The 16,753-nt window shown below is 44.0% G+C and overlaps 2 protein-coding genes across 2 annotated transcripts; both read right to left on the bottom strand.

Moving 5' to 3' along the window:
- Positions 1-2,845: 2,845 nt before the first annotated feature.
- Positions 2,846-6,380, bottom strand: zgc:165604 (uncharacterized protein LOC792578 homolog). The gene is made up of 7 exons (XM_041953003.1): positions 6,292-6,380; positions 5,275-5,429; positions 5,048-5,114; positions 4,808-4,939; positions 3,492-3,647; positions 3,191-3,313; positions 2,846-3,107 (listed from the first exon to the last, which is right to left on the bottom strand). The coding sequence occupies exons 1-7, from the start codon at positions 6,353-6,355 to the stop codon at positions 2,905-2,907; spliced, it is 900 nt and encodes a 299-aa protein (XP_041808937.1). The 5' UTR covers positions 6,356-6,380; the 3' UTR covers positions 2,846-2,904.
- A 2,578-nt stretch (positions 6,381-8,958) lies between these two features.
- On the bottom strand, positions 8,959-16,186 carry dlat (dihydrolipoamide S-acetyltransferase (E2 component of pyruvate dehydrogenase complex)). The gene is made up of 14 exons (XM_041951676.1): positions 15,782-16,186; positions 14,503-14,604; positions 14,297-14,421; positions 13,714-13,870; positions 12,757-12,883; positions 12,427-12,614; positions 12,163-12,301; positions 11,970-12,037; positions 11,545-11,643; positions 11,086-11,193; positions 10,862-10,980; positions 10,177-10,339; positions 9,928-10,064; positions 8,959-9,837 (listed from the first exon to the last, which is right to left on the bottom strand). Exons 1-14 carry the CDS (start codon positions 16,034-16,036, stop codon positions 9,708-9,710), a joined length of 1,917 nt encoding a protein of 638 aa, XP_041807610.1. The 5' UTR covers positions 16,037-16,186; the 3' UTR covers positions 8,959-9,707.
- Positions 16,187-16,753: the final 567 nt, after the last annotated feature.

Genomic DNA, 16,753 nt, shown 5'->3' on the forward strand with positions numbered 1-16,753 from the left:
CTCGTTTTTACTTGAAGAAGCGCAAGTTCCTCAGTGTTTAAGGGGCGCTGGGTTTGTTTTCTTTGGATGACCGATCAACGACGCCCTCTCTGATCAGATCCACTCAGCTCATGACTTTCTCGATAGCAGGGACCCAGGCTGCTTTGTGTGGGGAGCTCTGTTTTCTTTGCCTGCAGTATGGCGCCCCCCGTTACTATACTACTGCTTCTGCATCTCCTGCTACTGCTAATATACCCACTACTACTGCTGTTTCTACAACAGTTAAATCCAGCGTTTTAGTTGGAAATAAAGTTGAATAAATACTGAAAGGAAAGGTGGAATATTTATTTGATTAATATTGTCTTACAGATATCTTTAACGGGATTTGTCAATATGGTGTGCTGATGTATCGAAATGGAAATCGGCCTTCTGTCAACTGTACCACCCCCCCCACCCCTCCCTCAATTTGTTTGGTGTCATCACATTTGTATCATCTCACCAATGTGGCTGTCTTCTTTCTTTTCTTTCTTTTTTTTTTAAAGTGTAACATAACTGGAAGTGTTCCTGAGAAGTCACTTTAAGTTGGTTTCTTTCCCACTCTCGCACTCTTTTTGTTCCACCACTGTGAAACTCTGAGGGTTGAAGTAGATCACCAAACAGGGAAAAAAGGAAGCTGGCAGTCCCAACAAATTCGGCCCCAAATGTTTCCCCAGGTCCAGTGGCTTTTTCCCCTTACGTGCCCGGTCGTCTGCAGCGGTTGAATGACTCTGAAGTAACCTAATCGTCGTAGCAGAAGGCTGCCTGGTGTGCTAGTTTTCTCACCAAATTATCTCTCCGGAGCAGTGTTCCCCTATAGGAAACTTGAAAGGAGGCCAGCGTTCTCAGGGTCTAAAACGGGAAAGGAATTGACTTCTTCTGCGGGAAGACTTTTTGGCCAAAGGGAGAAAACTGAGAGGGGGATTTAAAAGAAAAACTCACAGTTATGAGACAGGTCGAGTAGTGGGATCACACTGACGTTACAAAAGACGCCCCCCTTTACAGTGTTTTACTCCCTGTGGGTTAAAATGTGTTCTGCACACTGCATGCTGTTTAAGCCACGTGTTTGTTTCATCACTTTTTATTTTGCGGCGCGGGTTTGTTTTTCCCACTTTCAGCTCCTAACAACGCCTGAACAAGGGACACACATTACAAACCTCCTTTTGCTGTTGCTGTCGTTTCCTTTTTTAAAAATCTTTTTAGCAGCTCCGAGATGGCCGTCAGTCTCAGCTGTGAAGAAGCTAACGGCGGTCAGTATCCCTCGAAACACGTCAGTAACTCCCTCGACTCAGGAAAAACAGAGACTTTCTGATCAGTGCTGTTTTCTGTTTTTCTTTTCTCCTCATTCATCTTGTATCCAAAGCAACAGGGAGTAATATTGTTTTGATCATTTTCATCGCTGGGAGTGAGGAAAGCACAAGTTCACGGACAGACCTGGGTGTCAATAAAAAGGGATATCTTAATCTCTGAAATTATGTACAGCATGTTTGCTATATAAATATATATTTAAAATATAAATCTATTTTATTATTATTAGATTTTGGGTTCTTTTACATTTAGGACACTATGTTGAGGTTCAGGGGAGGGACTCTTGTGTTTACCCATCAGAGGGGAGAGCTGAGTGGAGAGAGGAACTCTTCACATTGAAATGTGCAGTTTGGGAAGAATCAATTAATACTTCTTTTGCACAAAATGTATCATACACCATCCCACTTTGTTTATCGTTTTCTTATTTTTTAGTTATTTTGGGAGAGGGGTCTTTTATTTAAGAACTTTTAAGTCGATGTTCAATGTTCTGTACAGTTTTTTATGTGATTTTTTTTTTCTCCTATTTAAATTAAAGGTTTTTGTGTCTTTGTTTGCAAATCAGCTGCTCTGAGTGTTTTCATTTTCCGTTTCTTTACTCTGAAGTCTAAAGAATTTGCCTTCATTTATGCTCATTTTGAAACCTTAAAAATGACGTTTAACACCCAGTAGGATCGCTGCAGCTCCTTGTTCTCTTTAGTCAGACCATCCTGTGGTAATATGCTGTGGATCAGCTAACTTGCTGTCTCACAAGTAATTACTCTTTTTAACCTCGGAGTCAGTGTACAGTAATTATCCTGCAAATTTAAAATGATAAAGGAAAAGCAGCACAGATGAACTGTTGGAGGTTTTTGTTCAGTGTTTTTCTCTGCTGGCAGAGGGATGTCTTTCCTCCCACAGAGGGCCGACCTGACGGCCTCCCGCTGTCTGTCTTCTTGACACTGAGCTGTTTCTCTGCGGCACATTCTGCGAGTCTGCCAGCCTTATGCTTCAGCTCAGCGGCCTCGGGCGCCTTCCTAATCCCGCAGTTTTTCTCTCTGCAAGTGTGCCCGGCATTCAGGTCCGTGGCAGTACTTCAGATGAACGCAGTTAACATTCAGAGAGCGCTCCTCTAAATAGCTATTTGATCACAGATTTGATTGGTTAATGCGCTGTCAGAGATCGAGATGTTGTTTTTTGGGAAAGATCAACTGTTTAAACACTGTTTTTTTTTTTGGGCTATTTTCTGTTTTAAGACTTAGTGAATTCAAAGTTAAGGGTGAGGTTTCAGGGTGTACGTATTTCTGATGAGAGCAGGATACTAAAAGTAGAGGTGGCGGCTTGTCTTTTGGTGCATTTCTGAACTGATGATGAAAGCCAGGGGGATCCTGAGAGCTGTTTCATCGTGTAGGTTTAATGGCGTCAACCGGTACACTTGAATAAAATACCACACTGATTGGAAACTTTGCATTTATTTGAAAACGTGTGATGCTGTACAGTGATGCAGCAGCATGCAGGGAGCACAGGCTGTAAAAATCTACATGAAACAAAGTCTTGGAAGTCTTTTTATGGGTGATTTTTTTAATTCCTGTGGATGTCGAGAACTCAAACGAACGAGCGCTTCATCAGAGACGGAGTGTACCGAATCTCATTGTAACACTCCTCCGCCTCCTCTTTCCCCTCCCGCCACCTCCCGTCCTGTCCCGTGCGATGGAGCCACAGCACGAGCGCCAGCAGCGCCAGCAACACCAAGCACATGGACAAGGTCAGCAGCACGCCCTGCAGCACGCCCGAGGAGCTGTCCGGGGCTGCAGAGAGAGGCGAAACGCTCGTTAAAATCGTTTAGGTGGCTGCAGAGAGGATTATGGGTGGGAAAAAAACAGGCGCTCACTGCTGTAGATGGACAGGTTGACGTAGCAGTTCTCTGTTCCCAGGATGTTGGTGGCAGAGCAGCGGTACAAGCCAGACGTCTGTGAGGACACGTTGATAATCTGGACGGAGCCTGACAGATCCCCTGAGAGAGGAGAGAGACCCCAGTGATGTCATCAGGGTTGTCTGGGCTCCAGACTTCAACTATTTAAATTATTTAAAAGCCTGCAACTCAAACTGGAGATATGTGGTTTGTAATATTTGGGCGTTTAAGAGGCAGGGGGCCAAATAAAAGTGTGTGTGTTTGTGTGTGTCTCACTGACCCTCCATGTTGATGGGAAGTGCGATTTCCTCTGGATTCAGTTTATCCCAGCGGATCTCTGGAGTGGGGACACCCTCCGCCACCGAGCAGGACAGCGTGACACTTCCTCCCATATCAATATCTCCGTCCCACTGGCACACAGGCAGCGAAGGCGGCGCTGCAGAAACAACCACATTCATTTCTATAAGGATATAAACTAGTGGAAGTCTCAGAGATTGATAGAAGCATGTTGGTGTGCATTGATGGGACAGTTCGTTGTGCAGATTATCTCAGGAATATTTACTATGGGGTGCTTCACTGTGAAATTAACCGGCACATCAGACTTGAACTGACCTTTCACGGTAGCTCATTGTTTTTCCATTAAAATGATCTTATGTGTCATAGTCATAGTTCTCAACTAGTAGTTTTGAATTTTATAAGTAAGTGACTAAAGTTAACAGGAAGAAATGACAGCAAATGTCAGAAGTGTTTCTTCATCCATATTAATTTATGGATTACCAGCAGACAGTGACAAATATCATATCAATCTAATAGTATTAACACAACCAATATTTAGCCACTTGTGGAATTGTTATGTTTCTTAGTTACTTCACTGAAGGCGTACCACTTTGCTGTAAAATTAACTGAATAATACAAGCAACGCTACTTTGGGCACAGCGGTGCTTTGAGCTAACGTCAACATGCTCACAATGGGAACGTTAACATGCTGACATTTAGCAGGTGTAATGTTCACCATTTTCCTCATCTTAGTGTAGCATGCTAACATTGCTAATTAGCATTAAAGTAGAGCTGAGGTTGATGGGATTGTGTTGGTATTTAAACCAAAAGCATTGGAAAAAATTAACATTTTGACCAGGGGGAAAAAGTGAGGGATCATCAAGGTATTAAGATTCATCCTCAGTGGAAGACATATGTGTGAACTAAATATTACAGAAATCCACCCAACAGCAATATCTAACTCATGGTGGCGCTAGAGAGAAAGCCAGAGGATGATCGAAGTTATTACAATACATCCTCTATGGATCATGAACGTTGGTATGAAATTTCATGGCAATCCATCAAATAGTCATTGAAGTGCTTCAGTCTGGACTATGATTAGAGCCATTCAGCTAAAAGCTGCTCGGTTATTTTAACCCGTCTGGCTCTTCTATTCGTACCACAACAAAATGCACCACAGCAAAGGCAGGTATGGTCGGGTATATCCCAAAAATGAACATCAGAGTGAAAAAAATATATAGATGCATCCCTAATTCAAATGTGTCAGTGCCGTTGAACTGGCCTACACTAGAAGAAGTGGAGAGTACGCGACACACTCACCCAGAACACTGAGCTCCAGTTCTCCTATGCCGGGATCTGCCGTCTCTGGCGGGTTATTGACCATGCAGCGGTAAATGCCAGCGTCTGATACACGTGTGTCATTCAGGACAATGTCTGCACTCCAGGGAATACCTGCGGTCCGTTTACATGGAATAATCATGTTTTTATCCTGTCTTCAACCTCTGAATTCATCCAAAAGAACATCATAATTGAAATAAAAAGGGTTTCCACTGGTCTTACCAGTAAAACCCACCCTGCCAATGAGGGCTGGGTCTTCGATCACCTGTCCATGGTCGTACACAATCACCTGGAAGTGAGAGAGGCCATCAGTAAGTCATTTCAGATCATTCATACATGGACAGGCTTCACAGAAGGCATTCTTTACTGGGACTGTAGGTTTAAGAAATGATGAAAAGGCAAAACCAACTTTCAGAGGCGTCTGTGTGTGTTTGAGTTGGGAGTCAGACCTGTATCGGGGTCTCTGGACTGGAGAAGGGAGCCAGAGTCCAGATGACGTTGAGTCTGGAGAGTGGGCTGGAGGTGAAGAAGGAGCAGGGCAGGACCACAAAATCCCCTTGAACCACCTTTAGGCTGGACTCCCTCATGGTCACCCGGAGCGCAACTGCATCGACCAACATGGAAGGAAAGGGCAAACAAGCAAAGATGGACCAGTCGTGTCTGTCTCCGGCTACGAGAAGCCTCTCAGTTAAGGAGTGATTTCTTAAATTTCCTCATGTTTTATTCTGCTTCTAACTTCCCTAGTTTCCCTGTTGACGTGCAGACTGCACCGCTCCTCCCTCTCCTCCTTCATTACTGAAATAATGACCCCCCCCCCCCCCCCCCCCCCCCCCTCTCTCTCTCTCTCATCCCCAGGCCTTGTGTGTGTGTGTGTGTGTGTGTGGGAATTCAGCGTGCATATTAGTTGTTAATTACACTTGACAGCTTTGAGGTTGAGCCAAACCGGTCACAGACTGAGTGAAACAACAGCTCACTTCACTGGGATGCGTCCATGAAAAACATTCTGTCAATACACGACATTGTTTCCATGCAGATCACCAGTTTCTGAAGCGTCAGTCCTTCAAATCAAGACACTCAACATGACAAACAGTATTGGATGTAACTGCACTTTCTGATCAAGTAATTAAGGTATAATTGCACAAGTTAAATCTTTAGCGAATCACTCTTATATATCATTAAAGCCATTTTGTGTATTCAATCTTCCATTTCTGGTTGGAAAAAAGTATTCAACTAAGTTTATAATTGTTAATAATGTTAACTTTCAGTGTGGTCACAGCCAAACTAAGACTCCAGAGCTTCAGAGCTGCATGTCAGTCTAGTTTTAACACTATAACCTCAGTGCTGTGGGTCTACACTACCCCCAGATTCAAAGCCATGCTGCAGCAGTGTGGTCACTATGACCACTGCTTCCCCTCGTCGTACTCACTTTGTACCAAAGCTTAAGCCATCAGACAGGCACAACTCACCGTTCTCCAGAGCGGTGAAACTCGCACACAGGGTCCAGAGCATCCATCTTACAGACGAGCCCATCGCTGAGAGGAGGCACAGAGAGAGGCAGCCCTCTCTCCCCCTGCGTGCAAGCTGCTGGCCAGAAAAACTAGGCATGCATGATTAATCTATTGAGCGATGCAACCAACCCCACCCTCCTTCACTCTCACTCTCACCTCTTTGTGTCTGTTGGGAAACATAACAATAAACTACAGTGACTGCAGGAGGATGTTTGTTGAGTCCTTTTAACCGAATGTCCAAACTTACTGTCCATGGATCTAATGCAAGTTTCTCCAGAGTGGAAGCTATAAAAGGTCAGCTTGTAGTCTGATTAGTGGAACATAAATAACTGCAGCTGCTCCATAGAAAACATTACCTTTTAGACATAAGACATAATGCTTCAGGGTAACATACAGGATGTGGTGCACAGCAGCCGGCTTGTGTTGCCATGGATGCAGAAATCCATCCTTCAGGTTTTTCCTCTGAACAACCACTGCGCCACACGACTATACTGATGACTTCCTGTCAGCTAACAGTAGCCGACACGAGCCACTCGTTATACCAGACCAATCAAGGCTGACTGCATTAAATTCAGTAAGAGGGCTTTTAATTGCTTATGAATCCACACTTTCCTTTCTAAGAGGAGGGTTTTTTGTTTGTTTTTTTAAAAGCTACACAGTCTTGCTTTAAGGGTAAAGTATATTTTTCAGAATTGCTGAGATGATTGAGGTAATCCAACAGAAAATTAATCTACAGCATTTTTCTATATTCAATTAGTTCTTAAGTTGTTTGTCAAGCAACACTTTCCTGCTTCTCAAACAAAAATGATTTGATGCTTTTATCTGTTTTATGGTTTTGGAGTGCTGTTCGAACAAAACGAGCAAACATATGCTTTGGGGAACTGTGATGGGCATTTTTCAATATCTTAAGGTATTTCTAAACAACTAATCAATTAATACAAGACAGAACAATCAGCAGGAGCGATGAAGCCTTTCACTCAGAGCTGCTCGGCTTTTCAAATGAAAAAAACTCCTCCAGCAGCTTGTAGAGTCCAAAATTAGCCTCCTCGCTTTCAAAACAAGGTGGTTTTCCTCTCATCTGGGTACAGTGATTCATGGATTCAAGGCAAAGTCCCAAAGATGTCACTGGTGTGAGGAAATGTTCAAAGATTAGCTTTTGACACTTGAAGTAAGTCGTGTGTTGATAAGGACGTCATCCAGCTATGACCTATGGGCTAAACAACATGCCGTCGTTGCCGCTTTTTGATGGATTTACATAAAATGTGTTAAGCTATTCATGACTCATATAAGTCGATCTGCCTGCCAAGTTCTCCAGTGATCATCCAAAGATGTTCCAGTTCACACGTCTCGTTGTCTAAACTGGAACATATTTGTTCCAGTTTAGACACTCAGACATCATGTGGTGAAGCAGTTACATTGTGAGGGCCAAGATTCAAGCCAGTCAACATATCTGCAGGTTTAATCAGTGGTGGAAAGTAACTAAGTACAATTTTTAGTACTTGAGTATTTCCAGTCTATACTATTCTGAACTCCACTAAAAGAAGAGAACTGCACGTCATTTATCTTTAGCAGCTTTAGCTACTAGTTTCTGATTACTAATATTACAGGTTAAGCTACCCAGCATGATATAAAGTAATTAAAATGAGACCCGCCTTTAGCAGCTGCAACATTTCAGTGATGTATATGCATTAATGCATCACTAATTATAATCTAATAATGTAATAGAATATTCAGAAATCGACCATTCTGCATAATGAGAATTTAAGTACAATCTTGATCTTGCTAGTTTTCCACCACTAGATTCAATGAGCCTCATATGATTTATGCTGACCATCCTGATGAGTTATTGAGTTATACTGGGATTATTGGCAACAGTGGTCCACCAATTTACTAACCCAATGAGTGCTGGAGCAGAAAAGCAGCTGGGAAAGAAAGTATGTTTATAAAATAGAGAATAGAGTCGGACCAGACCCAAAAAAAACAAAAAGGAAGAAGAAAAAGGTTCTTGAGGTGAGAACAGCAAAGCCACATTTAACCTTTTATTATGTCACCTCAGTGAGGTCGGCATCTTCCTGTTACTGATACAAGCTGGTCAGCTTCTCCGCCTGCAGTTTGTTTGGACTCCAGTCCAAATCTTCATCTTTTCCCCCTCTTTCATTTAAATACATGTTACTACAGTTTGGATTTTACTGCTGATGTGAAAAGGGACTAAAATGATTAGACAGCACTTTCATGTGCCAATTTTGCTGATCTAATCCAAAACAAGAGAATGTTCATGAATAAGGAGGCAGTCTGCGCTGGTTTTCAGGTGCTGTGGAGTTTTTATTGTGTGCGTGGGCCCACGTGAATCAGCAGCCGACCCAGATATATGAGGAAATATGCAAACAAGGAGGCTGACTGCAGGCTGAGGTCTTTACTTTGTGTATGCAGCACTAATAAAAAAAAAAAAAAAGGTGAAGCCAGTGAGTGGCTTCTTTGTTCATAATTATTTTGTAAATTTCCACAATGTTTCAGATTCTTTATGGTCACATCTTAAGAGCTGTTCATGTTACAAACTGCTTTAATTTGGGCCCTTACAATAAGTCTAATTATGGAAACCCAAACCAAAGAGCCTGTGGCACAAGGTCGACTTATCCCAATTTATTCAAACAACAAATAACATCCAGCACCAGCTTTGTGCGTTCCAGCTGTGAACACAGAATATTTCAACGGTAAATGTTTTACTCTGAGATTAGAAAATAAAACTGAAGGGAGAGAATTGGCAAAACCGCTCAGTAGTTCCTTTGAGAGCGTTTCTTATCATCCAGGACTGTACAGATATTGAATTCTATGGTGAGGCCTTGTCAGAGCTCACCACCATATATATATACAGCACTGTGTTCATCCCACAGTGAAGAATATACACAGCAACACACTGAAAACACTAAATATTTCAACTGTGTGTGTGTGTGTGTGGCCACTGAACAGGGGCAGGTTTGTGTCTGTGTGTGTGTATGTTTGGGGATAAATATGATTGCTGGTTGGACATGTAACACTTCCCTTTGTAAAACATTATCAATGTTTTAGTGACATATGGCCAGTGTCTATTCTAGGATAAAATAAACCTAATTCTGGTCTCTCGCGAGATGGGGCTCTTAATAAATAGGAGATGTGTGTGAGAGAGAGAGCGAGAGAGGAGAGAGAGACAGACAGGAGAGACAGCGAGACAGACAGGTAAGCGGAGTGAGTTCTGCCTCTTCGCCTTCAGGGTAACTGGGAGTGACCTGGTGCCAGACCGGCCATTCACAGGAGGATCCAGACCGGTTGAGACCAGTCAGATCTCTTCGGTGAGAGGCCTCGGCCTGTTGCTGCAGTTTACCGGCAGTACAGTCCAATCACAACAGCATGGTGACGGGTTTCTCCAGGAACTTGCGGAACTCCGCCAGCCACTGGGCGCCGACCGCCCCGTCCACCACCCGGTGGTCGCAGCTCAGTGTCACCGACATCATGCTGGCTACGTCAAATCTGCGAAACCCAGAAACACACACGCTGCTTCAGATTTGACTTGTTTGGAATGCAGTTGTCCAGCTTGTTGCAGTGTTGTAACTCACTGACCCTTTCTCATTATCAGCAGGCATCAACCGTTTCTCTGAGCCGCCGACGGCGAGAATACAGGACTGAGGAGGGTTGATTATCGCAGAGAAGTTCTTGACACCAAACATCCCCAAATTAGAGATCGTGAACGTACCTCCCTGGTGGAAAAAAAACAAAACAAAAACACACATACATTTCTCTTTGCTGGCTCACTAGATAAGACAAAAAACTATCCCACCTGCACCTGCAGGATCAGATTATGTGTTGTACCTGGAACTCATGCGGCTGCAGCTTGCCGTCTCTCGCCTTGGCAGCGAGAGCGGACACGTCGGAGCTGATGGTCGCCAGTCCTTTGGTGTGCGCATTAAACACTATGGGTGTGATGAGGCCGCTGGCTGTGCTCACCGCTACACTCACGTCCACCACATGATTCCTGGAAAAGTTTAAATAAGTCAATACTGATGTCAGCGCAGAAACGTGGTCCATGTGACTTCGGCTCTAAACTGACAAGAGATGGGGAAAAAAAGTCTATGCTTTGAGTGCCCTCTACTGGCAGAAGAGCGCAGTTACACTTTTAGGGACCAATCTAAAAAAAAGGCCACAGTATTATTCTAATCTAACAATACTTAAATTTTTCTTGTGCACCCCTTCCTTTGGTTGGTCTTTTCTTTCTTTAAATGACAACGTTTCCAATGTGTTTGTACACCACAGTCACCTGATGCATCCATTCATCTGGATGTTACCATGCACATGAGTGACTGAATTTACATTTCAGATGCAAAGAGTTTTGGATGGGAGGCAAAATGTGAAGAAGCAGATAAGACATGTCGACTCAATAGTCAGACTCTGTTTGATGGAGATGGATTAATCTGTAAGTGAAAGGGTAGTGGAGCTATACTGGAACCAAACAGCTTTTAAATGCTATGGATAGGACTGCTTATGTGTATTTACTCACTGGCGGATGACCGTGTCCAGCCAGGAGGAGTTACACTCGGGAACCTTGAGGCAGGCCAGAGCACTGGCTTTGATGATGAAGTCATTCACACTGAGCTTGATATTCTGGGCTTTCACTTCCTGCAGAGAGGAGGCCGGGTTGTTTGAAAAAAGACGCAGGAAATAATCAGTTTTCAGTTTCTGTCATTCATTGTGTTACACGTGTGTTTATGAGGAAAAACTCACAGCGTTGAGCTCTTTCCGAAGCTCGAGCACTTGGTCCATGTTGACATCTACAGACAGATAATAGTGGGGGATGGTTTGCTTGGACTGCATCAACCTCTGAGCGATCACCTGCAGGACAGACGCATATGTATGTATATAGATTGTGTGTGCACTTCAGCTTTGATCAATAATTCATCACAGACAGGAACGGGGTGTGTTTGTCGAGTTGGTGTTGATAAATGTCGGCAAAATGTGGAAGCACAGGTGAGAGATAACAGAGCCACACTGTGAAAACCCCTCAGGAGATCTGCCTCGCAGCATTCAGTACATCAGAACCAAACCCTGCATAGAAGGAGCGTGTCATGAATACAAACATCGGGCTGCTAGTGGAGGAGTTGGAGCAGGAGAGGAAGTCATCATTGAATACAATGGACTGCAAAAAAAAAAAGAAATGAAAAGCATGTGTGTGTTTGCTGTCACCTTGCGGATGTTGCTGATAGGGATGTCTGTGAAGGTCCCGGCCGGTGCAGGTGCAGGAGCGGCTGGAGCTGCAGCTGGAGTGGGAGCAGCAGCTACGGCCTGCCAACAGAAATGATTTAATTTGCATTTAGAACGACATTCCAACAAAACCTTGAGGCACATGCAGTACGACAGAAAAGTATTATCCAGCATGGACGACTTGAAGGCTGAAAGCTTTTAGCTTGTAGCAACATCTGGACACAGAAAAACACAGCCAGCAAAGTCTTGCATTTTAGAGGCTAGACAGAAAGTGTTTGACATTTTTGCTTTATGAATAATAATTAATCAATTAAACAACATATGGTTTCAGCGCTAAGTTCTTGTACTGAAAGCTGTTTCATATGATTCCGCAGGAGTTCACAGAAAAAAGTGTGAGCCTCACTTACAGGTGCAGCCTTTGGTGGAACAAAGCTGTCAATATCTTTCCTGGTGATGCGTCCATCCGGACCGGAGCCTGAACAGAGAGCAACTCAATGTCACCACCATATAAACCATTTTACGCTGCTTTGTTTAGCTCCATAATTTGTGTTTTACTAGAGATACTTAATGTTAGTCACTACTTGCGTCCTGGTCACTTACCGCTGACCTGTGCCAGGTCAATTCCTTTCTCAGCGGCAAGTTTCTTGGCGAGCGGGCTGGCAAACACGCGACCCTTCCTGGGCGCTGCAGGGGCAGCGGCTGCGGGAGCAGGACTGGGTGCAGCAGCCGGAGCTGCAGCCTGGAACATAAACACAAACATTTACAAATCACGTCATACCCGTACAAGCTGTTGTAAAACTGAAGAGAGGCTAAATTCAGCATGTTGTTAGAATGAGTATTAAGAAAACTTCATGTGTGTCTCACTGGTGCTGGAGGTGGAGCTGGAGGTGGTGTGGAAACCTCTGCCACCCCGGTCTCTACATAATCCTTGAAGGCAGCGATGTCACTTTCTTTCTCTACAATGATGCAGAGCGGCATTCCCAGGGGAACATCCCGAGTGCCCTCTGCCACCAAGATTTTGGCCAAATATCCCTCCTCCTGCACCTCAAAGCCTTTACACAAACACACAAAAGAAAATGTTGAGCAAGGTGAACTTCACCTATCATGCTGTCATTCAGGACACAAAGCAGAATTTACCAGATGTTAAATAGCACTGGAACACTGAGCAGGATGTCAGACTCAGTTTGGGCTTACCGATGGTTGCCTTGTCAGTCTCTATCTCAGCCAGCAGATCTCCTTCACTCAGCTTCTCCCCGACCTTCTTCTCCCAGCGCTGCACTGTTCCCATCGTCATGGTGGGAGAGAGGGCAGGAAGTGTGATCTGTAACAAACACACAGACACACACACATAAATGTGAGGGAGAGAAGACAAGTCGGGGGGGGGGTGATCTCTACAGCTTCCAGTCTGAGCGCGTGGAACAGGAAACTAGTCACCAACACTGTTGAGGCTCCAGGATAATTGATAGAACAACCCTAAAGGACCTGAATGGCACAACTGCGACATCTCTGGTTCAAGTCTGCTAGGGATGTTTGTCAGCGCAGCCCCAACCAAATGAAACCCTCTCTCCAGCTACTGACAATACTCAGTAACTGTTAAAATCAGCATGACTTGAACCACGAAACAATTGCAAGTATTTCCACTTTTTGCAAGCAAGGAGCTGCGAGTTGTCTTTTTGCTATTCACATCACTGACTCACCATTATAACCACCACTACAATGTAATACAAATGCCATTTCATCATGATAGCATTATAAATAATAATAATAATAATGGGAATCTGTGCTTGAAGCTCATGTTTTGCATCAGTATGAAAAACCTTGTGAATTATTCCAGAGATAATAACATAATATCAAAATTTTAAAAAGCATAAATATCACTGGCAACATTCTTTTGTAATTCAATATAAACCTCAAAGTACATTCCTCCAATAAATGCACACTTAATAAATTTAAAGCCACTATGTGTAAGAATCTAAATGAAATGTCACCACATAACTTGCACTTGCATGCAGCAGACACACATGGCGAGCCCGTCACATACAGAACAACCCTGACAAAACTGCAGCTGTGGCTACAGGACACTGTGACTGTAAACATCCTTTACACAACTCAACACCTGACTGCACTTTGTTGATGTGAGAACACGCCTACCTTCATGTGTGCGGGGTAAGAGCTGCCCGGGGCTGCAGGAGGAGCAGCGGCAGCAGGAGGAGGAGGAGGAGGAGCAGAGGCAGCTGGTGAGGGACCGGCACCGGCTGCTTTGATAGAGTCCAACGTCACGTCCTTAAAGGCTGGGATGAGGTCAGGGCTGCAGGCGAACATATACACGCAGACATTAAACATAATTCACACTACGCACAACCACGTTTAGACTAAAGGACAAGAAATTGCATGATATGTTGAAAACTACTTTGGTTCTGAAGCTCAAAAAGTAAGAAGAGAGTATGAAATTCAGGTCCCAGCAGCCAATGGAAATGACACTTTGTGCAGGAATACCAGCTGTTATGTGGAAGCTAAATTAATAAAAATCATTGGAGTGTGGGATCTAGCTCATATTCATCACCTTAAAGATGTAAATATATTTCCAGCATCTGAGGAATGAAGGAAAAAATGCCTTACAGTTTTCAAGAACACTATTGCAGACGAGCCAGAGTCAAAAACATATTTTACTCTGCAAACACATTTCTATCGGCCTTGCTTTTCAGTCTGTATTTTACATAGTCACAGGACAGACCTCTCAACTGTGATGCAGATCACTGCTCCAACGTTGACATCTCTGGTGCCTTCAGCAACCAGGATCTTTGCCAGATAGCACTCCTCCAGCATCTCAAAACCAACAGTAGCCTTGTCGGTCTCCACCTGCAAAGGTAGAAACATTTAAAAGGCGTACAGCGACGCTTTCCTGCAATAATATGGGAACACAGTCCCACTGCTCCTCACCTCAGCTATAAGGTCACCTTCGCTGATCTTTTCTCCCTCCTTCTTCTCCCAGCGAGCGATCGTCCCTGTCTGCATGGTGGGTGACAGTGCGGGAAGCTCCACCTGATGAACAGAAAATAAGTTCCAGGACTTCAAGACAGTGCCATATTTAACCTGGTGGCTGACCTAATATATATATAAAAAATACATTAAATTCAAAAATACTAAAAGATCACCACTGTCACTTTGCATTATCCTCACTGGAGCTTCATTACAGGGCACTGCAAATACTGCCAACTGTCAGGTGTTGTAACTGCAGTTGCTACATCATTATTACCTCATTCTCTTGCACAATAAATGACCTACATAGATCCACATTTCAACACACACATCTGTCATGTTTTACAGTAGCATTCAAGGTTATGCAGCTTCTGATAGGAGATATACAGAAGTGCTACCAGGAGACATAAATACTGACAAGGAGAAGGGTTCCCAAACAAATGTACATTATCTGGTGATTTCCACTGAGGGACAATAGTGTTAGAATGAGTATGGGTTTATTGGGTTTTGGAAAGGATCCAGACTAGACAAGTACCTCGCAGAAATACCATCTGAGGCGTGACATAAACGTGAAATATGGGAACTAGAAAACCTAATTTTGCCAGATGTAGAGTCATGAAATTTCTACAAGTTAGAGCATCATTTCTGTTGCTGACAGCTGTGCAGTTTCAGCACATCCTGTTTACATGCATCCTGGTGTGGCTGACATTTAAACTCAAATCTAGATTTGGGTCCAGTTTAGTAAAACTGTCGACTACATCCAGGTGTTCAAGGGTGAGGTCTTTCAGCAACAGGCCTTTGTGTTTGGTCTGGGGCCCCCAGTGGTGCACATCTCACACAGCTAGACAGCTATGCGACTCCAAAGGCTTTGAATAACGTAAAAGACTTAATTGACAGCACCCACAGTGTTTTTCCTGGGATATGGGGACACTCTGCATCTCATAACTGAATGCCTTGAGTTAATATAAAACGTATTCAGCGTTAGTGTAGCAACTCAAATGCCAATGAACCAACTTCCAATGATGTCACCTAATGATATAAAATCAATGTACGGATGCTCTGGTTTACAGCAAAGAAACACGGTTATCCACTTTTCATGCAACAACTGTATTTAATCAGTATCAGAAGTGACAGAATCTGCTGGCTACATCACAGCCAGCTAGCTAGTGCTAGCTCGGGAGGTCATGCTAGCAGTAACGTCGGCGCTATAGCAACCTCACACCGGGTCGGATACCGTTACCTTCTGGTGCGGCGGCAGGCTGTAGAAACGCGTGCTCTGACAGCCGCCTGTCAGCTGGGGACACCGCAGGAGAGTGCCTCTGTGGCTGAGGCCGGAGCCCAAAGACATGGAGCGGTACCCCGCCCCGCAGTGAAGCCGCCGCAGACAGCCGGTTCCGGGCACGGAGCGGGAGCCGAGCGCAACAGGCCCGGCCGGGAGGGCACGGGGACAGGGGAGCCCGGCGGATGGCCTGAGCCGCAGGATCAGACGAAGCATTTCGCAACGGTTGAAACACTACACAGAGATGTGGAATAATGTATTTGTCTTACACCGGCATCAGAGATACGCTGGCACCGAACGTCTCTGTGCCTCGAGAACCGGCCCGTACTTACTCCTCACTTTCTAATGACCTCCTCCAGTCCAAAACACAACGCTTTACGGCTCTCCTGATTGTCCTGCCGTCACTCCGAAAGAGATGTCGTAAACGGTGGCCGTTCCAGTCAACGAATACCACCACCCTGAATAAAATTAAAATCATATTCATGGTTCACGAAGTAAAAACAAATAAGACATTTATCCAAAGCCTGATGGTTCTGACTAAAAACTCTAATTAGAAACTACAAGCTAGACGCTGTGAGGTTATATTTTACTGCAATTACATAAGTGACCACACGGTGGCAGTAAATATATGACAATACAATAGTTTGTACAGTGTATATATCCATTATAACCTACATTCTGTGCTCCCAATTAAATAGCCCTTTAACAACCAGTCTTACAATTTTATCTCACCTTATTGTAAGGCACCGACAGTGGTTGATCTTACAGATTTCAAGGAAAAGCGGGAGAAACGAGGTGTGCAGGAGGGAACAGAAGAGATGAGACAATAATATGAAGATTTTGATTTGGCCTGAACTGATTAATACTCTTCTGAATAGATAAACATGATACAGTTTGATGCAACTACTGTGGGCAAGAAGAAACGGGCTGTGC

The sequence above is a fragment of the Chelmon rostratus genome, chromosome 14, assembly GCF_017976325.1.
Source record: "Chelmon rostratus isolate fCheRos1 chromosome 14, fCheRos1.pri, whole genome shotgun sequence".
NCBI classification, from domain to species: domain Eukaryota; kingdom Metazoa; phylum Chordata; class Actinopteri; order Chaetodontiformes; family Chaetodontidae; genus Chelmon; species Chelmon rostratus.